The following is a 22,518-nucleotide window of genomic DNA, read 5'->3' as shown; positions in this document are numbered from 1 at the left end:
ATTTTAATTTACATATTACACGTTCAGTGTGAGCACTCAGGCCATGGCTTGTCGATCAGACCGCACAGTTTGAGCACATAAATCATGAGCTTTGGCTTTACGTCGCAGATGATTTAGTTGTGCAGTGGGAGTTGGAATTTAGACAACAACATTTCTGAAATCGTGCAGTGTTTTCCCAGCTTTGTTTTAAACATTGTATTGGCCCCAAATTTCACAATCGGTGCATCCCTGTCTACGATCACAGATGTTCAGAGTTTGTGTTCCAATTTGTCTTTGCATTGCATTGATTTTCCTAACAAATACCAAATAATAACTAGAGGAAAAAATGTTTTCCTCTTACTATTTTTGTCCTCAGCATTAAATTCAAACAGAAGTTCAAGTGTTGTGTAATTTTCTTGGATTGACCTACTTCAGGAGGCTTTGCAACACCTTTTCTTGATTTTCTTAATGCAGCCGAGGCCACAACAAACAGTCTGAGAGTCATTTTTCATACAGAGATGAACTCATCTGGAGCGCTGTTGAGGATCATCTCCTGTCTGTCGGTGTGAACCCTGTTCACGCTCTCAGTGAACTAACTACTGTAACAGTCAGTTTCTTGTCCATGCAGTCCATCAACATTCGACAGATAAATCTGACTTATTTCCCGAGCACATTTCATGCAGTGCCAGTGCATTTAAAAAAACCTTACAAATCATTCATTTTCTGTTCTTTTTCAAAACTCTACAAACTGCACTGTCATGCACAACTCAAGTAACATTCTGCAATTATTAGGCTGATTCAATTCAAAATTCATTTTCCATGTTTTTTCCACATCTGTGAAGGAATCCTGAGCAAACAATCAGAAGTGTCTGTCATTTTTTAAAAAAAAAGGCCAAAGTTCACAAGATTCCACAGCGGTAAACTTTGTCTTTCTATTTAGCTCAAGGAAATAAAACTGTCAGTCTTCTGCTACAACCAAACTTTTAGCTGCCTGGGGAGTGTTTAAGGTGATTGAGGGTGAGAGTAATCATCAAAGCAGCAGTCTATAAAACAGTACCAAATCAGAACCAGTGACAATAAATAAAACACTCTGCAATAAAAAGAGAAATCAACATTTGATTTGTATGGGGGTGAGGAGATGACTGATACCGTGTCGTATCATTGGTATGAATTTGAAGGGAGTGTGAATATACTGGTGCCAAAACTCCAGGTGCTGCCGTGCTCACACCCCTCTAATATGCCCGACACAGTCTGACGGACCAGAGAAGTCCCACCTCCTGCTGCTGGCGTTAAAATGGGAGCTTCTTCAGCTGCTCGAAGGTGATGAAGAACTGAGAAGTGTGTTAAGGAAAACTTGATGATTCACATCATAACACTATGCAGGTTGAAGCCGCTCGGCAGACTGACACAAGCTCTGAAATATGAGCCTCGTCTGACGCCACACCTTCCCTGAGTCAACTCTGACCTGTTCCCAATGAGCCACTGGACTTTTACTGTGAAATATCTGTGCAGGAAGTGTTTACTTGACTGTAGGTGAAAGCAATCAAAATAGGAGGGCAACGTGGAAGCCACCAGTAAAAACTTAGTGAATGAAAAATGTCATTTTGTTAGCAAATTGTTGATTAGCGCTCGTTGATATTAATCAGCAGTTGTGTGCAGAGTCTGCGACCATGGATCATCAAGCTGCTTTTTTTTTTTTTGTTGTTGATGTCATGGAAAGAAAATAGGGTAGGGTTAAATAAAACTGGAAACTCTCAAATGGCAAGAATAGTTTTTTTTCTTCCATTGTTTACACAGGAATCATGGGGAGACAACTCTTTGATTTATAGCGCGTTACGACTGACACGCAGTGTTGGATGTCTGCTTCTGGCTTCATGCCGCCGGCTTCCACTGAAAATAGACTTGTAGCCTGATGCTTTGTTGCTGGTAGGGTGAACATACCATAAGTGGCAGTTTCTATCGCTGTGTCCATTATCCTGAATTTATCAACGGAAAGAGGTTCACACTGAGGAAATGTTGATTGCGGGAAATAAAGGGGAAAGAAAAAAATAGAGTCTCTCATATAAGCCTGTCTCAAGTTAAGGTCTGGTTCTCTCTACTATTAAGGTAAATTATTCAATGCTGGAGGCTCCAGTCTCTACTGAATGATTGTGGTACATTAACTGGACTAAAGAGTATTGTTCATATCCTGTTTGATCACTCCTGTTGTGATGCTTTGAAGACTGTGTCGCTACAATCAAGCTGATAACGTCTGTATGTTTTCATAAAGAATAATATAAAGATAAGACCAAAGGGCTGTTTATTCTATTTCTTCTGTATTTTCAGTTTCATAGCATAATAGATGCCTTTCAGTTTGTGACCAGTTGCTTTTTGGGACTGTGTTTGTTCAGTGTTCATGTTTGTTCTGACACTTATACTACTGTCTCTTCCAAATAAAATGTACAAAACCAGGGTATGAACCAAATTGTGACATCTGTGTACTGTTACATACTATTCCTAACGTTTTTCTTCTTTTTGACATCTGTTTTATCACTGGACAGCTAGTACAACATGTTGAAACGCTTGCTAGTTAAATGTGTACAATATCTCTTAGGCAGCACATTGCTGCAAAGCCTGAAATATAATTGGGCAAGTAACCTTTTATAAACTAAGTTTTTCAATAACTAAGCTAACAAATTAGATCAATCAATGAAATAAGTCTTACATAAACATGGGCATAAACCACCTGGTGTACAGTACATCTGGAGAGATCAAACATTTCAGATCCTATTCCAGGCTTTTTAAGGAACTAGAAATGATCAAAAGTCTGGTTCCCCTGTTTTTTCCTCCCTGTGCAGGTTTCAAAGGATACAATGATGTTCCAAGGCCCCAGTCGCAGCCAGTTCGGCCAGAATCCCTTATAGAGAGCGAAGAAGCCTTCGTTCTTCCACGTCTGCATCACTCCGTCCAGCGTTCCTTTGTACATGGGGCTTCCTGACAAAACTCGTTGGTTCATCATACGTGTCCGGACCACGTCAACGGGGTTGGAGGCCAGTGCCCCCGCCAAGCCACACGTGAAACTTGAGCTGTACACGCATCGAGACATGGAACAAGGTTAAGACGCCATCATCTTTAAGTCAGATGTCCACCCTTTGAAACACACTGCAGCCACTTTGCTTCCAGTACTATTTTCATCACTGCTAAAATATACTTAAACCTACTAACTGACTATAAAACAGTCTCAATTTAATACTAATGTCTCTATATGACCCAAATAAGAAAATGAGACCATCATCGAGAGGATCGGCTATTTCTATATAGTTATTCTTAATATCTCCCACCAGGTCAAGGATTCTCCTTGATATCAAAGTCACAGTCAGTCATATGTAAGCCACTTAAGAAGAAGGAGGGGATTTTTCTTTAGATAATTTTATTTTTGTTGTTATATTTTGTGGCTATGTAGATGGAAGCACTACAGCTTTTGTCTACAGGGGCCTCAAAAAATCAACAAAATATGAAAGTTCGTTGTGGAAGCTTTAAAGACATACTCTATGATCACCACTCTCGATCTGCAAAGAGTTTAGGAATAAATAAACTCACATGAAATGTGTCAAAATGGTGTCCCCCATGAGGCCTGAGCGAAGGAGGTGCTTCTTTGTTATGTCATAGACAGGAAGCTCCACCCCGACGACAATGGCTGCTCGCTGCGCAGTGGGGATGACGCCCTGAGGAGGAGGATGATGATGATGAAGAAAACAAGTTTGTAACACTGTCACAGTGTAACAAGCTCACATTGTAAGGTAGCTGTGTAAATAACATTGTTTTGTTATTTTTATGCAGGGGTTAACTGCTACTTTTGGTTTCTACCAACTCCTCAGGGAACTATCTGGTTCTTAAGCTGCTAAATATCTGATTGCTCTTTGGTGCTGTGCAGGTAGTTTACAGTGGTGTTTTTTTGAGGGGAAAACAGCTGCCTCCTGTGGGTGGAACTAATGCTACACAGTCAGAGTGAGCTAAGGCTGCACAATTAATCACAATAAAATTGCAATATAGCCAAGTGCAGTAGCCAAGTCGCAGAAGCAGAACCAAATCAGTTTTCTGAAAGAGGAAAAATGTATGAGAAAACAGCATCATAATGAGGTGCCGTTCATCTTGTTCTCCAGATCTAATTGTATCACCTATCACAGTGTTGGAGCAGGGAAACATCTAAAACATGCAGGGCAGGGGTCCCTGAGGACCAAGGTTGGGAAACGCTGGCCTATCACAATCACAATTTCAGTTCAAATAATCTTAATATGAATTTTCTAACAAATCAAGCAGCCCTAGAGTGAAACAAATCAGTAAACCTGTGGCCAGACAGCTAAACACTGAGCTGAAACTCAATATAAAGCTCCATAAAGCCAAAGGGAGCAGCAGATTCAGTGTAGCTTAATCACTATGATAGACACTTTTCACAGTCGCATTGTTTCCAATTTGTCATTGGATTCATCCTAAAAAAAATACATTATAACAGCTTTAAAGATTTGAAAGTATTAAATAAGTGTCAAACACTGATGTTTATGTTTTGTATCTTGACAGTTTGAGCCACAAGTCTAAAAAAAATGATGAATGAATTGGGCGCCATCTTGGAACACAGCATACCCTACGTATAAAACATGCATAATGAGCGTACATATTCCTCTACAGAATAATGCGGTACTCACTCTCCACAGCCCTCTGGTGCCCTCTGTCTGGTAGATGTTGATGAAGTTGGACATCATGCTGCCTTGGAGCAGACTGCCCTGCGCCTGCATTCTGATCTGGGACCAAAACGAACAAACAACTTTGTTTTCTTTTTTTTTTTTTACAACACAGCACTTAATGTCTGAACTCAGGATAAGGATTCATTTTAAAGCAGCTGTAGAGATAAATCCACTGGGCTGTATGTCAAAACTTCCAACAGTCTTCAGATTTGAGCACGTTCTTGAGCTGTGACTTTCATTAATTCAGTTCATCATTTGCCAAAATAATCATCGATTAATTTTCTGCAGATTCGTTTATCATTTTCACAGATTATTGTTCTCGGCACAAAAAAACTAACAGAGAAGAAGCAACACTTAGGCCAAGTCTTACTGAACCAGATACCCAAGAAAGTAAAATTTGCTTTGGTTGATTTGTAGCTCTTTCTTTAACAAACTACACAATTTATTCTGTAACAGGGAAAACATCAAGCTTGTAACTGTGGAGTAGGAACATATTATCAGTTGATGACAGGGCTCATAAAGAATTAACTGCTTTGATACATATTGATTAAGGGATATTTTAGTGTCATTTTCGTCCCCAGCATTAACAATCACCTTGAGGACGTCAGTAGGGTTGGCCAGAGAGGAGGACAGGACTCCAGACACGACACCACAGAAGACGTTGATGACCATGGTCTCATCTATCAGGAACGAGACAAGAAATTATATCAATTAACACACACAGCCAAAAACAACTAAAAGCACACAAACACAATTCAATTAAGATTAGCCTAAAAATGACTATGTACAGATGTCTAGAGGGATGATATATGTTATTTCCATAGATCAAAAATTATCATGCATGCGCTCCACTTAAAAGACACTGTGTCATTTTCAACTCACTACAGATGATCTTGTTTGGGACAAATCACATAGTCGACAGTTCTGTTAAACTATGTTTTTGGCTGTAAGCTACTTTATTATGTTGCAAAATCCTTTTAAAAAAATATGTGTTCTGTTTAATAATGTCTGGGTCATAGAAAATAATTTTCATTTTGTAATGGCCACTCAACAGGAACTACTTTAAGTCGACCAACGGATGCTGTAATTATAAATAAAATGTCTGCTCCGGGGGCGGCCCTATAGCTCAGTTGGTAGAGCTTCTGCCCCATGTCCTCTGCAGCGGCCTCGACTCCTGCCTGCGGCCCTTTGTTGCGTGTCATCCCCCCTCTCTTCACCCTATTTCCTGTCTACTCTTCAGCTGTCCTATCCAATAAAGGCAAAAAAGCCCAAAAACATATCTTAAAAAAAAAAAAAGTCTACTCTGTACAGCAGCAGCAGAGCTGCAGCACAGAGTAACAGGAGTCAGACAGCAAATGTAATGCTACCTTAAAAAGAGAGTAATCCCAGCATGACATGAGGTCGCTTGACAACTTTCTCTGTTTGTGCAGAATGAAATCCACTGTAAGGGCAATTATACAGAGCCCCAGCATCTCCGTACAGCTTTGGGGTGTGGGGCAGAAATAAAAGAAAGCATTCTGTGTTCACTGGTGATAATTTGATAAAACTAGGGCTTAATTAAATTTAAAATGGTAGTCTGCCACACATTTTGTATTTAACACATATTGCATTTCCTGCGATTTGAAAACTGCGAATTCAATAAAATTTTGATTAATTGTTCAGCCCTAATGAAAACTAAGGCTAACTTGGCTAAACCAAGATAGCATTACAATCGGTGTGTACTTCATGTTTGTGTTACTTTAGAATTTGTCTTTGGACATCAGCCACAGTTGTAAGCATCAGTGTGGGGGATGTTTGATAGACATGGCAACTCCAAACTTAATAATGAAAAACCTTTGTTTTGTTCAAAGTAGAAGACATAAATGTCTACCGTTTAAGATTACGAGTAAACTAAAATGTTACAGATACTGACCGTCATTGACAAATATCGTAAAATGTCCAGAATAATCTGTAGTGTCATGAGTTTTTTTAACTGATGGGAAAATGTCCTCACCGTTGTGTCCCTACCGTCCCAAACAGCTGATATGCTCCAACCAAAACAAGACACAAATTAGCGTGTGTTGAAAATGACACTCGTGCATTTACAGAGACAGAACCTCTATGATTATTTATTTATATCCTGTTTGAGTTTGAGTCAAGCAAAGCTACAAATTTAGGATCACTATGATCTCTGAATACAAGTTGCTAAAAGAAAGTCAGAAAGGGCAAAAAAAATCTTACAGACAAGCAGTTATTTCCAGGGATGTCTATGATTTGGAGCTCCCTACAAAAAAATCATTGTGTCTAAGTTATGTTATGTGCATTTAGGTATTCATGTTTGCTCTAACCTACTTGGAACACCACAAGGGTGGAGTTAACTTTACTCCAACAATTAGCCTGGGCAGAGTTTGTCAGTGTTAGCAAGTGGTGGATCTTATTAGTAGTAACCCAGTATGGTGTCTACGTTGGAATAAGAGGAAGAAGGAGGAGGAGGAGGAGACAAAATAATAATGGATTGAGTTCAGAACAATAGTTACAGTGATCCTTGATCAATCTGACCAACAGTTAGTGTGGCGGTCCTCGCGCCGCTCATTTTTTGGACAGGGGAACGGGGCGTTCGATCCCACCACAACCACAGGGCAAACCCAAGCCTGCATCAAAACAAGCATTCAAAACACAGTGGCACCATCGTGGCAGAGGGCATGCAGAGTGGAAAGGCAAACAATCAACAGAAAAAAAGGGCGCTTTGTATTTTGGCAAAACATTAAAAAGTGAAGTTAGGATCAGTAACAAAAACTCTTCATCCCCAGATTAGTTTCCCTCCTTGCTCCCTTCCCTTCTACCCTCCCTTATCCATTTGCACTTCAGACTCTGAATCAATAATATTCAATATGTTCTCTGAATGCACAAGACATTTGCCCTGGTTCACTGGTGCTGACACATTAGTTTAACTCCTAAACAAACAGAAATGGAAAAATGTTAATCTATCATTTTAGGGATTGATTACATGTTGGATTGACACCATCATGGCTTTAAAGTGACCAAAACCAAAAACCGCTGTATCTGGGGTTGAGTCTAGATGGTGAGCCTGGATGTGCAAAACTCTCGCAAGATTTGTGCACGCTGTTTTTTCATATTTTGAAGCAGCTTGAATGTGGGAGAAAATCGTTTTCAGGCCTTATTGCCAAAAAGCCTTTGGGCCAGAAAGCTACTGTTCATACTGTATTGTGATGCCATGACACATGCACAGATTCATAGCAGTGGTTTTCTAATGTGCTTAAATCCATGTCACCTAACTTGTAGGGCTGCAACTACTGATTATTTCCATCACTGATTATTGATTATTCTTGATTACTTGAATAGCTGTTTGGTCCATTAAATGCCTAAAAATGGTGAAAAATGCTGATCAGCGTTTCCCAAAGCCGTTTTGACCACAAACCAAAGATATTCAGTTTACTGCAATAAAGCAGTAAATATGTGCAAATTTAAGGAACTGAAATCAGTGAATTTGAACATTTGAACTGATTGTCGAAATAGTTGGCACTTAATTTTATAGTCTCTTTATAACTGATCGATCAATTGCAGCTTTACAAGCTTTAGCCCCCTGCTTTCAGCATCTATGCTGACCTAAACACATTATGACACAACCTCATACTTAAAAGCACAGACATGAAATTCATGTCAGTCTTCTAAACTAAGCGTATTTTCCACAATGTTAAACCTTTAAACTTTTCCTTTAAGAAAGTGCACAATGCAACTTCACTCTTCGATTCCTTTCACTCACTCAGTCCTGTTCTCCTACCTTGATCTACTCTATTATTCATATTATTTAGGCTATCTGATGTACACTAATCGGTCATTAAATATTAAGAGGAACAGATGGAAAGAAGAGAAAAGAGCAAAGTGTTAGAAAAAGAACAAAGAAAAAATGGGGTCATGGGGATTTAGAATAGAGTTCAGTCGTTGGGAAAATATGACTGTCAAATAAACAACCAGAGCGAGCAGGAAGAGGAAGACACAGACAGAGCCTGGAGTCTCCAACTTCCTGTGAGTCTCACTAACATGCTGGCGCCGGCAAATCTCTGATAAATGTAGCGCAAACCCATTTGGCTGATAACTGCAGTGGCTCTGTGTGTCTCTCTGCAGGAGGACGAAGTGAACATTCGACCTCCTGACAATTAAACCTGATCCACCTTTATGATTCTCCTCTGTGTTGCTGAGATTATTTCTGTCCAATTTACCCCTTTCTAAGTGCATAATGCACTGCTCTAATTTAGAGCTGCCACTAACTATTATTTATATTATTGATCAATCTGTAGATTAGCATCAGCATGGAAGTGAAAATTACTAATCAGCTCCTGATTCTCACTGCTTGGCGTAATGTTTATGAAGAAAAACCACGTGCTGTTGTGAAATGTACATTAGAATTTTAATGAATGCCTTTGGTCAATATTGCAGCCTGATACTGATGTTCGTTTGGTCCCATCTCTTGATCTGTCTGTAGCAATCATGGATGTATTATAGAGCCGTGGGAGGGATAAGGAGACTGTCAGAGTGGAAACAGCCGATGAATCATGTAAGAGAATGTTCAGAGTATGTTTCCAGTTCCCATTAAGAGTGTTTGGCCTGACTGTTTTTCAAAAAAGGCAAAACTCCTCCTCAGGAGGGCATAAAATCTTACTGAATTTTGCCATTTCCATCCATCTCTTCTAATGCAATACTTCAATGCGCAGATAAAAATATCCTGATGGAAACTAGAGCTGCAATCATTAACTGATTATTAAATTAATGACCAACTATTTAACTATTTAAGAAAAAAATGTCACGATTCTCTGATTCCAACTCCTTAAATGTGAATATTTTCTCTCTTCCACAAGGCTACTTTAGCACAGTTGCTGAATAACAAGCTTGTGGGCTATTTTTGTTGAGCATTTGCCTGTCTCCATGTCAATGAAATGTATAAATTTTTTCGCTTCACATTGTTCAGAAACATGAAATCTGTGTTGATAGGAGGGGAAAAACACATCGGAGCACTTGCAGCTACAGTGTGAATGCAGCCTGACTCATTCTCTCATCCCTCCACCCCTCCTCCTGCCTCTCTTTCTGTCTTCACTCTTCCTCCATCCATCCCTTCCTTCCTTCCTGGAAACTCTTTGCCTCTTATTTAGCTTGCAAATTAGCGCTGGCAGGTTAATACAGTCATTCTGTTTCCAGACGAGTCACGACAGGTTATCACAACCTGTTTTTTTGGAGGGTGTCGGGTGTACAGACATACACTGAAAGGCAAATACAGGATGGCTGCAGTGTGAAGAAAAATATCCAATGCAAAGTTGTTGGTTAGGAGTAAAATCACTGTACCAGTATAACCAGGGTAAATTGCTGTGCACTTAATGTCTGTGTGCATTGATCCCACATTATTTACCAAACCAATCCTTATTCAGATGGGTAACAAACAAAGTAAACTGGACTTTGTGCCAGGGGGAAATTCTCTTTTCTAAATTTCTAAACTGACCTAAATTGTAGTCAAGTCCAACCACCCCGTACTTGAAGCCATTTACATACTTCTTTTTATACCTAGTCTGCATGTAAACAGAAGCAACCTACCACCAAAAACACCCAACAAACATGAAAAGTGCCCCAACATAAACAAAGAAGAAAGAAGGCTTGAGCGGTTTGTGCTTCTGCTTAAGGCACAAAAGATATTTTGAGTTGAAACAGAAGGAAAGTGAAGAATATGAGAGTATAATCAGGGTCAGAAATAAAAGTTTTGGCTCATCTAACAAAACAACATTAACCATTTACAGTTTCAGTAGAGCAACTGCAATTTCAGCAAATGTGCAAAAACGAGACATGCAATTTCTCAGGTAATACAAAAAGAATTTGACTTGACTTAAACTGTCATGCCCACACTATGATGTGCTTTTAAAATATTTTTTTAATTTGCATTTATATTAGAGGCCCCAGTTGGATTTCACTCATCAGATTCGGCAGCTGGTTACGTCAATCACTTTTTCAAGTTAAATATACTAAAGGTACTTAATATCAGTGTAGGCTGTAACTGCCATTTCACAGGCTACTCGATAGCCAGTAATACAAAATATTCTACCACATTCTTACTATAATTCGGATAATAGCATCAGTTAAAGGGGCACATTTCAAATCCAATGACGCATTTAGTTGATAAGTGGATGTGGTTGTACAAACTGAAATCTGGTGAGGGGTAATTATATATTAAGTCCCAGCATCACAGACATAAAACTGAGTATTCTGTTGTTCAGTGTACTACCATGAATGCGTTAACTGGTGCTTTAAGAGGTTTTAGTTGTTTGCAGGAGATTGCATCAGCCTGAAACCAGCCAGAGCTGCAATGCAAATATGAATCGAATCTAAATTTAATAGACAATGCCGCTTGCAGTCATTATCATTCAATCCATCTCACCCAGTTCATTGTTAGGCCAGCTGCTGAGCTCGGCTGAATGTTTTTTCCAGACTGATATCTTGTAGTCAAAAATTCTTTCAAGGTTTCAGGCGATATCGGAGACACTACCTGACTGAAGACTGTGAGTTAAAGGCTTGTTTGTTTGCCAGCAGGCAGGCTATAAGTTTGGAGCCTTAAGATGACAGACTTTACAAGACAGTTTAGCAGAGAGGTAGAAGACAGGGTGTTAGATGGAGAAATAGTCAACACTCACCTTCTGGACGACTGACAAACAGCCTCTTCAGAGAGTTGTAGGTTCCTATCTTGATTGTCCCATAAGAAGCTTGTCTCAACAGGGCAGGAGAAATCCTGAGAGAAGAGGACAATTATGTTTATTAACCGTTAAAGTGAGGACAGAGGCAGAAGTAGAGGGAGTGCTTATCTGTTACTTTCCCTCTTATCAACAACAGTACACCTATTGTCTATTATTTAAAAGCACAGATGAATCTTAATAACTGTAGACACAAAAGACTTGAATCACACCGGCCGCAGCTTCTTCTTTTTAAAATGGAACACATTTCCAGTCCCACTGGGCTTCTTTCAAATCTATGCTTGGATTCAGTAATATCACAGTTCAACCACCCACAAAGTGTAACAGCTCTGTAAGCAAAGCCTATTACTGCATATTGCATTGAGCACATGCTGTTTCCATCAGCGTGGAGCATATTGCAAGTGTGTAGCAAGAAGAAGTAACTACATTTACTTAACAGAGCGGTTTAACTGAAAGCTCTCTCCCACCAGGAATGGCAAGGCAAGTGTGACTGTATTCACACGTCCTGGAACTTAGTGCTGAAATAACAGGGTGTTCTTGGCATTTCCCAAGAAGAAAAAACATTATTAGCTGTTTATAAAGCTCCACAAGTAGCCTAAACTGCATACAAGATAGGAAGGCTTTTCTGAAGCTGAGGTGCAGGGGTCAACAGTAAGGATTGCCTTGTCTGGCTAGTAAATCTCCCAACTGGTAAAAAAGACAATTGTCATAAACTATTTTGATTATCAATTACTCTTGATGGAAAATTTTCATGCAAAAATGGCAGAAAATGCTGTTTTCAGCCTCTCAAATATGGAGATGATGCTGCTTTTCTCTCTTTATGATCATATTATAACTGAGTATCTTTGGTTATGGACTGACAAAACAAGACGTTTAAAAGACACCAACTTGGACTTTAAAAACTGGAATTGACATTTTTCACTATTTTCTGACATTTCAGCTCTAGATTTAACAGAATAGATTTTAAAAAAGGATTCAGGGGTTGAACCCAGAGGTGTTCTTAAATAGATGTACATTAAGCAGAAACAGGAGTTTTCTGGTAAAGTGGTTCAGAGCAGATTGTGTGGGAATTATCCATGTTGTCCGGACGAAATGAATTAACCCCATTATGCAATTAAAACTATATCATAGCCTGTTTATATCATACCTATCAAACATTAACAACTGAACAGCATTAATGGATAGGAGACTACGCCTGTGTTGTCGGGATGATGATGGTTTGAGAACCTGGCCAATAAGATCAGGCTTGACCGACTTGTCAGAGTGGCCAGTGAAGTTACTGGGGTGAGTCATCTGCAGCTCCCTGACCTACACTATAGGCTGGTACTAAGGAAGGCCCAGGCCATATTAGACCATACTGATCACTTCCCTCAGAAGGAGTTTGAGCTCCTACCTTCAGGCTATAGATACAGAGTTCATGCTCAGCAATTAGTAACCTGAATTTGCACATGTGACCTAGGCACTCTATGTATTGACCATTTAGCTGTTTTTTTTTTTTTGCACTGTGTTCATTTGAAGAGTTGTTGCATTTGTACCGTTTGTCCCTGTGATCTGTCTACACTTTTGCATTGTGTGATTGTGTTTTTCATAATGACTGTCTTTACCTGGCTGCAACCAAATTTCTGCTGGGATAATAATGTCTGGCTTGATTGGATGTCACCCATGTTCATATCACTGAGAGTCTATTACATGTTGGATACCAAAGTTTGGTGCCAATATGGCACCGGGTCCTATATGACCAAATTAAAACACAGATTATGGTGCCTTATTTCGGTGCCACATGCCTAAACTGTCGATTGAAATAGTTCAGGTGCGAATGTTAAAGACAGATCACCAAATGTCCCTAGTTAACATTACCACAACACTCTCTGTGCATGGCTCTGGCAGGAGCCCTCTGTTAGCTAGTGGCTACCATAAACATGGTTAAGACTTGATTTTGTGGTGGCCAAATTGTGTATCAATGTTGTTTTTGCAGAGCCTAAAAAAGCATGCATCATACCCAGAGTAGAGTGCCCGGATGCCCTCCTCCTTGCCGATCCTGAAGAGAGCGTGGAACATGCCTCTGTAGCGTACCTCTGTGTACTGGGACTGACCCTGGACCTGTAGTCGGGTCTTAGTCAGGTCAATGGGAAATGTCCCTGAGGATGAAAAGTACAATAGTAATGGGAGGTGATGTATAATAATATTAAGGATTAACTGAAAAAAGGAAAATTAATTAGTACTGGAGTTCAGCGATACTGTGGCTTCAATCATAACAAAAACCCTCCTAGAATACTGTTAGAACTGTCAAATTCATACTGTCAGGTAGCACCAGTTTTCATCTCTCATGTATAATCATGACATTGGAGTCACAGAGCATGACACATTGTCTCCAGGGCCTGTCACAATAACTTCCTTTGTTGGCAATATGTTGTCTCAGAAATAACAGCGATACACAATATTATTGTCATTTTAAGACCATTTTGTGCCACTGAAATAAGGAAACAGTGGGAGCAAAATGTGTCTCAGCATAGATTTTTTCTGTTTATTTGGCCTTGGTGCTGTGAAAAAAATGGTTAAGTCTTATAATGACGGTGAAAACTCTGCTGTTTATTCTGGCATCATGTTGGCTAAAATGTTGGTGACATTCTTATGTAATAAAACACACGTAAACACAATGGGAAATATTGAGGTCACCAAATATTTTAATTATAGAATAGCTACAACCGTCTCGTAAGTCCAAAAAATTACATCACTGTTTCTGTAATGCAACATTTAAAATCAGGAAATACAACATATACGCCCACTCAAGACATAACAATATCCAAAATCTAACATGGATAACAATATGATATTGATATACTGCCCAGACTTAATATAAGTAGCATTATTCAGAAAAACTGTGGCTGAATTCCGTGACTCAAATGTTATGACAAAACCTGAGAGGAACAATCTGGAGCTCACTGCCAGGCAGGGACCAAAATTAGCACCATCCACCAGCCAAAGGCTGGTAACATTCACTAGCCATTTGGCCCATGGACAAAAAGTTCATTCTGAAACTTGCTGACGGGTAAATTTCTATTAAGAAGCTAGCAGAATACTGTGTATTGTTCAAATGATAAACTAAGCAGTGTGGGTTTGTACCAACATGACTGAATTCTAACTTTGTGAATTGTGTAAATCTGCAGTTGCCTTGGGTGCATATAATGTGCAACAAAGAGCTTTGCTATTTATTCAGCTGGATGCATCGTTCACTTTTTGAAGCCAGCGTTACCATCACTTCTTAACAAATGCTGATGCATAATTTCCCAATGACTACAAATTCACGGAAATTTAAAACACTATTTGCATAGATTTTCTAGTGCCATGGCATTACACTGCATAACCCCCACGCTATACATGACGGTGAGATGCTGCATGTTGTGGTGCATCACGTATCCTACCGAATTCTGCGACAATCGAGGCCATCCCTCCGTAGATGAACGGCTTCCAGTTCAAGTTGGTCATCTCCGCGGCGGCGGCTGCTTCCACCTGCTGCAGCCCCGCTAAAAGCAAGAGCAGCCCCCCGAGACAGAGGTCAATACAGTGATGCAGCCTCAGAAAATACAACATGTCGGTAAACATTGAGATGTAATGATGCTACAGTTCAAGGAGGCTCCTCAGCATCAGCATCCCAGCGTACTGCGCCGGAAAGAGACGCCCGCTGTGTCGAGCACCGCGGACAGAGCCATCGTATCCGTTGTGGGCTTCCTATTGGCTGCGAGTTCTGTCAGTCACATTTTGAAGCGATTCAATTGGCTGACGTGCCGGGGAGGGCAAACCATGAGTGACAGCTCAGTGACAGCAACAGTGTCACGGGAACTAAATGAAGTTATTTATCACCCTAAACGCTATGTCATACGTTTATCTGAGTCGCTAGTTAATTAACGAAATTATAATTATCCTTCTCGTTATGATATGCAATTTTAGCAACTGAAAATCATCGTGGCCGCCCCAACTGTTTCGGTCGGTTAGCTGGAAACAGATGGCTCCTGCGCGGCTAACGGCTAGTCCGCTAACATTTGTGGAAATTACTAGCCAGCTTGTTAGCGATGTTTAACATTTAGCAAGTAGTTACCGTTACATTTGCCCGAAATGTCACGTACCTGTGGTGTCGATAAAAATCCGTAACCTGCTACTTGACTTGGTTTTCCATGACTTAACACATGCTGCATACGTGGCTTGACTTAAATAAAGTGCAAGCAGAAAACTTCTCGCCTGCTGTTAGCTTCCCATTTCTGCTAATGTCAAATAACACTAGAGGAGAGCTTCTTCTTCGTCTCCTCTAAGGTTTAACGGCAGCTGCCATCCAGAGCGTAGTGTTGCCATACCACCATCTTGTGGAAGGGGTCAGTTCCTACACTGTGGACACCCAACTTCCGGTGGCGCTTTTTGGGAAATGACAGAGGCCCGGGGTCAGTTAATAACAAACTTAAATAGCCTAATAATTATCAGTTCAAATGAAAAAACGAAGAGCCCATAAATGACCTTTCTTTATATTCTTTATTTTTAAATTAACCGACTTATTACCATCAACTTCAACTTATTAACTAAATTAAACTGATACATAGATCGACAACAGGACTATGACAGATAATATGACAGATATTTTCCTGTATTTAATGGCTGCACCTGCATTTTAGTTGTAAATGCTTTGGTTACACTGGAACAGAGGCGGCTAAAGTACACACATTATTTACTCAAGTAGTTAGCAGAACAGATATTTGATTCTGGTAAAAGTACAATACTGATTCAACTACTTCGCTCAAGTAAAAGTGAAAAAAGTGCAGGCTGTTTTAGTCTTGTTACATCTCTGCAAAATAAAAATAATAATCATTAGTCCCCCTCAAATGTATTGAAATTAAAGTAACGGGCCTGTTTTGACAATGTAGGGACAATAAAGTACAGACATTTGTTTTAAAATGTAGGAAGTAAAAGTAAAAAGTTGTCAGAACAAGAAGTTTACATTAAACAGATTACATTAAACATGTAGTATGTTGTAGAAATATTACAATGTAAATGCACTACTGTGCAGGACTCTAACGCCAATGTATACCAGAGTATTGCATAGTTTGAATGCATCATAACCCAAAAGACTGCCTTCTTTTGATCCGTCTGTAAAATCCTGCACATACTCCTATATAGTCCTTCCTTCTGGGCTGTCACATCAGCCTTTATAACCATGTAGATAGATAGATAGATAGATAGATAGATAGATAGATAGATAGATAGATAGATAGATAGATAGATAGATATTGTACAAATGAAAAGTGACACATAGGCCTTTTATTAAATTGATTTTGTTTTATTGGAGAGAATTTTGGAGTTGATTTGTGTACATTATATTTAAATAATGGTATTTAGTGAAGATATCCCGACACAGCTGCAGTATGTCCCTACATCCTGTTTAGGAACCCACGGCAGTGAGAAATACAACCTAAAGTTAAAGTTGTCAGTCACATCACCTCAACAGACACCTGTCACATCCCAGCGTTCAGTCACCACTGTTCAACAGCCACATGATTTTTCTAAACTTAATTTATTCAAGCAAACATCTGGACCAAAAAAAACCACCTTTTTAGGAGGGAGTGTTACATTCACTCAGTTCATATAAAAGTGTGAAAAAGTAAAGTTGTCACCACAGTCACACTGACACTCACAGCCACGCTCAAAAGTACATCATCTTCTTCTCACATCATTTTCTGTAATCACTTCTTTCACAACAACTTCCTTCTTACAACTTTGATTTGTTGTTAATGTGACATCTGTCTCTGACTTTAAATATGGCACACTCTTTATTATTTTTCCCCTAAGTGTGAATCAGCCTCTGCACGTTCACCCCTCTGTTCTCAATTTTACAAACATATTCTAGCAGCTTTTTAACCTTCACGTGATCTCTAACCTGATACGACCAAATGTGTTGATTTTTCCTGGACTCCCCATCTTTTCCGACACCAATGCAATGGATGTGAGACTGTCCTCACCAAAACCAAACAAAATGAAGGTAGGCGTCAGTAACTATGTATGCTGATGACGCAGCTTTTCAAAGATGAAGCATCAGAAAGATCCATCATCTCACCTCCAAACAGTCACGCTGTCAAGTCAGGGTGCAGACATCCTCCGTTGCACCAGACAAACTCAGCAACAGAGGATTGCAAGTGTGATGCTCAGCCACTGTGATGCACGTCTTTCACTATGAATTTGACGTCATCATCGTGTGTCACATTGGAAAAGATGCAAAAGTGACCAGAGCATTGACACTGAGATGCATCTGTAGAAACACAAATTGAATTAAAACCACCACAAAATGTGACTTAGATCTGATTTGTAAAAATCGAATTTCATGTGTTTCTTTGCTGGCAGTTTGAACAAGGCTCCAGAGGACTCGCTGTCAGCTCTGATCATATCTTGTTTCATGGAAAAATGACGTTTGTTGCTTTCCAACTACTGCTTGCCAAATGTTAATACTCCCTCTCTATTTGGGTTCATTTGGTCTGACTGCATTTTGATCAGATAATCCATAGGTCCTTTTTGCATGTTATCTTTGGGTTGGTTTTCTGAAATTTTAGACCTGTGAAGACCTCTGATGTATTTATTTCAAGCTTCACACTCACACCACAGGTGCAACTGCCAGCTTCAATGCCGCCCCACCCACTGAAAACTTTCTGCCTTGCTCAAGTGCAGCTTGGTGGTGGCTGTTAATGAAGGGAAGAAGATTTCAACCTTTACAAATTACAACAACACTGCCAGCGTGTTCATTTCTGGTTAGAAGCCTACAAGCTTCATTCTTCTGCTGTTGTAGTAAACATCAAAGCAACCAAGCTCGCATTGAGCCCTCACAAAGCATTTAAAAGACGACTGTCCTTTTCACCTCACTCACATCTCACACAGCAGACACACACACACACACACTGTTTAAATCTACTTCAGTAAAAAAATAAACATTTTCAGATACTCCTCGCCTCCTCTTCATCAAAGAATTGCACTGGTGAACACATCAGGGCAGTTGGTGGAAACCTCACAGTTCAAGAGTGGAGTGTCACCACTCCTCTTCTTCTGTTTCTTATTCTTTTTAACTGGCGATGCACCTCTGGAGGGCATGCTGGACAACAGCCACAGTGGCCACAGTGGCAGGACAGGTCCGCAGTTATTGGTTTAAACACGCCGTGGATCAGAGAGTGGTGCGTAGCAGTCGAATGACACGCTGGTAAAGCTGCTGGACGACTGACACCAGATTCCTGATGGAAGGGAAAACAAGGACAGGAGAGGAGTGAACAGATGGAAAAGGAAAAATACTGAAGGGAGGGCTAAAGGGGCAGCTGTGCCAAAAAGACATGAGTGATTGAGCATGCACAACAGAGGGGTCCTGGCACAGGAACTCTTGAATGGAAAATCATTAGTTACGCCAGTGTCTGACAAGTCTATGAGAAAGGTACATTATGATATGTGTAAAATGTTGTGGTTACATGCTGCTCCTTTTTCGTTTGTAGTATGAATTCGACAGATGGATAATTCTTATGTATAGATAACACACTAACACACACACACACACAGACTCACCGAGCTCCGAGAGAGAAGCAGTTGTTGCGGTTTGGGTGGAGGCAGAACAGCGAGGCCATGCAGTAAACACAGCACAACAACATGGACAGCAGCCGTTTCTTTAACGACATCTTCAGTCTGACAGAAACACAAAAGCGATCACTTTCAAATTGTCTGCACACACACACACACACACACACACGCCATGAACTGGAAATGTACAGTACACTGCCTGGCCAAAAAAAGTCACACACTCTAATTCAACGAAGTTAAACCGCTTTAGCTTTGATTATGGCATGCATTCACCATGGCATCATTTCAATAAGCTTGTGCAATGTCATATCATGTATTTCTGTCCAGATTTGCATTAATTTTTTGCCAAGATCTTGTATTGATGATAGGAGAGTCGGACCGCTGCGTGAAGTCTTCTCCAGCACATCCCAAAGATTCTCTGTGGGTTTAAGACTGGGTCTGGACTCTGTGGAGGACAATCCATGTGTGAAAATGATGTCTCATGCTCCCTGAACCACTCTTTCACTGTTTGAGCCTGATGAATCCTGACACTGTCATCTTGGAATATGTCCGTGCCATTAGGGAAGGAAAAAATCCATTGATGGAAAAAGATGATGTTTCATCACTCTCCTTCCAGGTTTTAATAATGTGTTGGACAGTTCTTAACACAATTTTAGTAGTTTCATCAATCTCATTAGTTGTTTTCTTTGCTTGATGCAGGTCAATAATTTGGCCCTTTTGAAACAGAGGAACATTTTTTCCTCGACCACAGGATATGTCTTCTGACATGGTTGTTTAAGAAATGAGAAGCTACTCACTGCATCAGTTAGTGTTAAATAACTTGTTACCAGCTGAAACATATTTAATCACTGCAGTAATTATCCAATGAAGGCTCTTACCTGTTTCCTAAGTTAAATCCAGATGGTGACTATTTTTGGCCAGGCAGTGTATTTAAAAGGCTAAAACAGTGTGAGATTTTATAGTATGTCCATAACCTTAGTATGAATCCAACAGTACACAAGGTTACAGTACCCAAACATTGTGCTGACCTAAATATCCCACAATACAATGCAGTAATGAGGAAGCCAAGGAGGCTCCCAGGAAGCAACGTGATAAGCACAGAGCAGTGCATCCCAAAAGATTCATGCTACTGTTTATTTACTCAAGTATGTTGAGTGATAGCACTCATTTTGAGTATATCATTCTGTGTTCAAGACAAATGTCAGGTCAGAATTTCCAACTTATTCCAGGTGTACAAAGCCAAAAGTAAACAAAAAAACATGGCTGAACATGACGAACATGATAAACTTTGAGTTTCTTCGGTAAGTATACGCTCACTTGAGACCTTGGCAGTGTAGCCTCCTGTGTGAGGTAAGAGGCATCATTATACTTTTCTTTTTTTTTTTTTTGCAGCAGCAATTAATAACATTGGCGACATATTTTGCCATTGTTGTGTGACATCAAACACGCCGTGGCATCGTCATGAAGGCTAGATGGATTTGTCCCAAGTTAAGAAGTAGTACCTCTGACTTTGTGAGGTGTTCCATTGTAATTTTTTCTAAAGTGTCCTGAATGCAGCAATAGTGATTGTGACGCAGCGTAGGAATTGCTTATGTAGTCAGAAGATAGGATTTTTCTATCTTTAAAATTTAACTTAAGACAGAAAAGTGGTTAGAACAATTTCCTCTAATGATGCGCCTGGTTTATAAATTTATAATCTACTCAGAGGGGAAAAGATAACCTGAAATGTTGCTAAATTTACATTCCAGAGCACATAACTAGTCTTACAGTTCATTAAAATGAATGGGAAATGATCAAAGGAAACAGAATCATTTTCTAAAAACTCATTTCTACAAGTTTAACAGTTTATTTTTATAGCACTCCTCACTGTGTGACAAGAACAAAACCGAAGTGAGGGAGTAAAAGAATGAAATCTGTAACATCATGAAATGTCAGTAAAACAAATTTAATATTCTGTTCTTGTCAGTTTAGTTCTTGTCACAAATCAGGGACAACCCAAGACCTCTGACATAACTGTAACTCTGCTGCAGGCCACACTGATGTGTAACAACCCTGGGAAGCAGCAGCTAACTCCCCGCTCCTGCTGAACGCCACACATCACCCTGAAAACATCACTCACATGATTTCACCATCATCACCTTAACAATCCTGTCCAGAAAGAATCTTTCCCGATGGACTGATCTTCCAAAACTGGAAACTTCCTCGCTCTGGTTTGAAAAGTCTCAGCAGCTCCTTCGGAACAGGTCCCAGGCCCAGGTGGAGGTACAAGAATCTGTCACAGCGGTTGGAGGATGGCGTTGGCAGAGGTGTAAACAGGATCTCGGCTCCCTGGGCGCTGCCGGGCACTGGGCACAATTACTGCTGACCCACACTTTGTTTTGAAACGTCCTGAAAGGTCTAGCAGGGGTGAATAACATTCCTACATTGTGTGTCTGTTGGAGCTATTTTGGCTTGTCGGGAGGGAGGAGGAGGGGGGAGGGAGGGGGGTGGGAGGTGATAAAAAAGAGGATCTTTCCTCTCAGGTTGCTCTGAACTCGGTCAAAACCGGGCTCTGCTGCTCCGGGCTGACTGGGGTCATGGTGTTGGGGTTTGAGGATGTATTTGTGGAAACACTGTTAAACAGTCAGGCTTGACTAACAAAGTTTCTACCAAGGTCCAATCATGTTTAACTCTTTTATTTAATTAGAAATTATGTTTTGCAGTACACATTGTCCAAGTAGCAGGTCAATGAGGCCACACAGCTGTGCTTTAAGCTATATGCTAACATCAGTGTCTAAACATGACCACAGCTGCTGTTTCCATCAACATATGTGAGAAATACTTGATGCACTTTTTTTATTGATTTTAATTGTTGGCAGATAAGTGGATAAGGAGTAACTAATAAACATTAATTAATTCTGTGGTGAGATTGTTTTTTTAAAGTAGCAAAAATAATATCAGAGTGAAATGAAAAATAAAACTTACTGAGCACACAATTCCACAAAAACACACCTCTGTCTAACAGAAGGTGAAATAAAAATGCAAAGTAATAATATGTCATATAGTTTTAACAGTCCCCTTTGTTAAATAAAATTTAAAAGGGAAAGGGACATAAGTGGTGGTCGTGTATTTTGGGTTCTTTCATGAAAGTGGTAGTATTTCCTCTGCAATAACTACAATATATGTAATGTCAAAAATAGAATTATCTAAAGAAAAATGTCCTGCTGCGTCTTTTTAAGTGGCTAGTGTAGTTCTCACTGTAAGTTTGCCTGGGAAAATGTAAACACAGGCTCTTCTGGTCAACATGACGTAAATAATCTAATCTAATTTCAAGGAGAATCTGACCCAATGGCAGGCATTAAGAATATAGAAATAGCCAGTCTTCCTGCTGATTTATTTGCTCATGCTGGTTGTACAGAGGCATCAGTATTAAATTGAGACTGGCTCATTCTGAGGACATTTGTTGCATTATTTTGACCTCGAGTTGTGTCCAACGCCAGTATCCTGTTTCAGCTGGAAAC

At 39.9% G+C, this 22,518-nt stretch overlaps 1 protein-coding gene and 1 long non-coding RNA gene across 2 annotated transcripts; both read right to left on the bottom strand.

Annotated features, from left to right (window-relative positions):
• Positions 1-762: 762 nt before the first annotated feature.
• Positions 763-15,031, bottom strand: slc25a14 (solute carrier family 25 member 14). The gene is made up of 8 exons (XM_084730037.1): positions 14,851-15,031; positions 13,428-13,566; positions 11,372-11,466; positions 5,295-5,380; positions 4,662-4,757; positions 3,559-3,683; positions 2,831-3,044; positions 763-1,310 (listed from the first exon to the last, which is right to left on the bottom strand). The coding sequence occupies exons 1-8, from the start codon at positions 15,029-15,031 to the stop codon at positions 1,269-1,271; spliced, it is 978 nt and encodes a 325-aa protein (XP_084586163.1). The 3' UTR covers positions 763-1,268.
• Positions 15,032-17,322: 2,291 nt separating this feature from the next.
• On the bottom strand, positions 17,323-21,407 carry LOC146319439 (uncharacterized). The gene is made up of 3 exons (XR_014771572.1): positions 21,157-21,407; positions 19,007-19,123; positions 17,323-18,684 (listed from the first exon to the last, which is right to left on the bottom strand). It is a non-coding gene; the product is annotated as an uncharacterized LOC146319439 (long non-coding RNA).
• Positions 21,408-22,518: the final 1,111 nt, after the last annotated feature.

The sequence above is a fragment of the Lutjanus erythropterus genome, chromosome 11, assembly GCF_056507025.1.
Source record: "Lutjanus erythropterus isolate fLutEry1 chromosome 11, fLutEry1.hap2, whole genome shotgun sequence".
NCBI classification, from domain to species: Eukaryota; Metazoa; Chordata; class Actinopteri; order Lutjaniformes; family Lutjanidae; genus Lutjanus; species Lutjanus erythropterus.
Note: the sequence above shows the minus strand (reverse complement) of the source record. Positions and strands in the feature narration are given on the sequence as shown.

Coding starts and splice junctions, on each gene's coding strand:
- slc25a14 (XM_084730037.1), bottom strand. CDS start 15,031: ATGTTTACCGACATGTTGTATTTTCTGAGGCTGCATCACTGTATTGAC. Junction 11,467..13,427: donor ATCCGGGCACTCTACTCTGG/GTATGATGCATG, acceptor CTCTTCTCTCAG/GATTTCTCCTGCCCTGTTGA. Junction 1,311..2,830: donor TGGGGCCTTGGAACATCATT/GTATCCTTTGAA, acceptor CACACTTCTCAG/TTCTTCATCACCTTCGAGCA.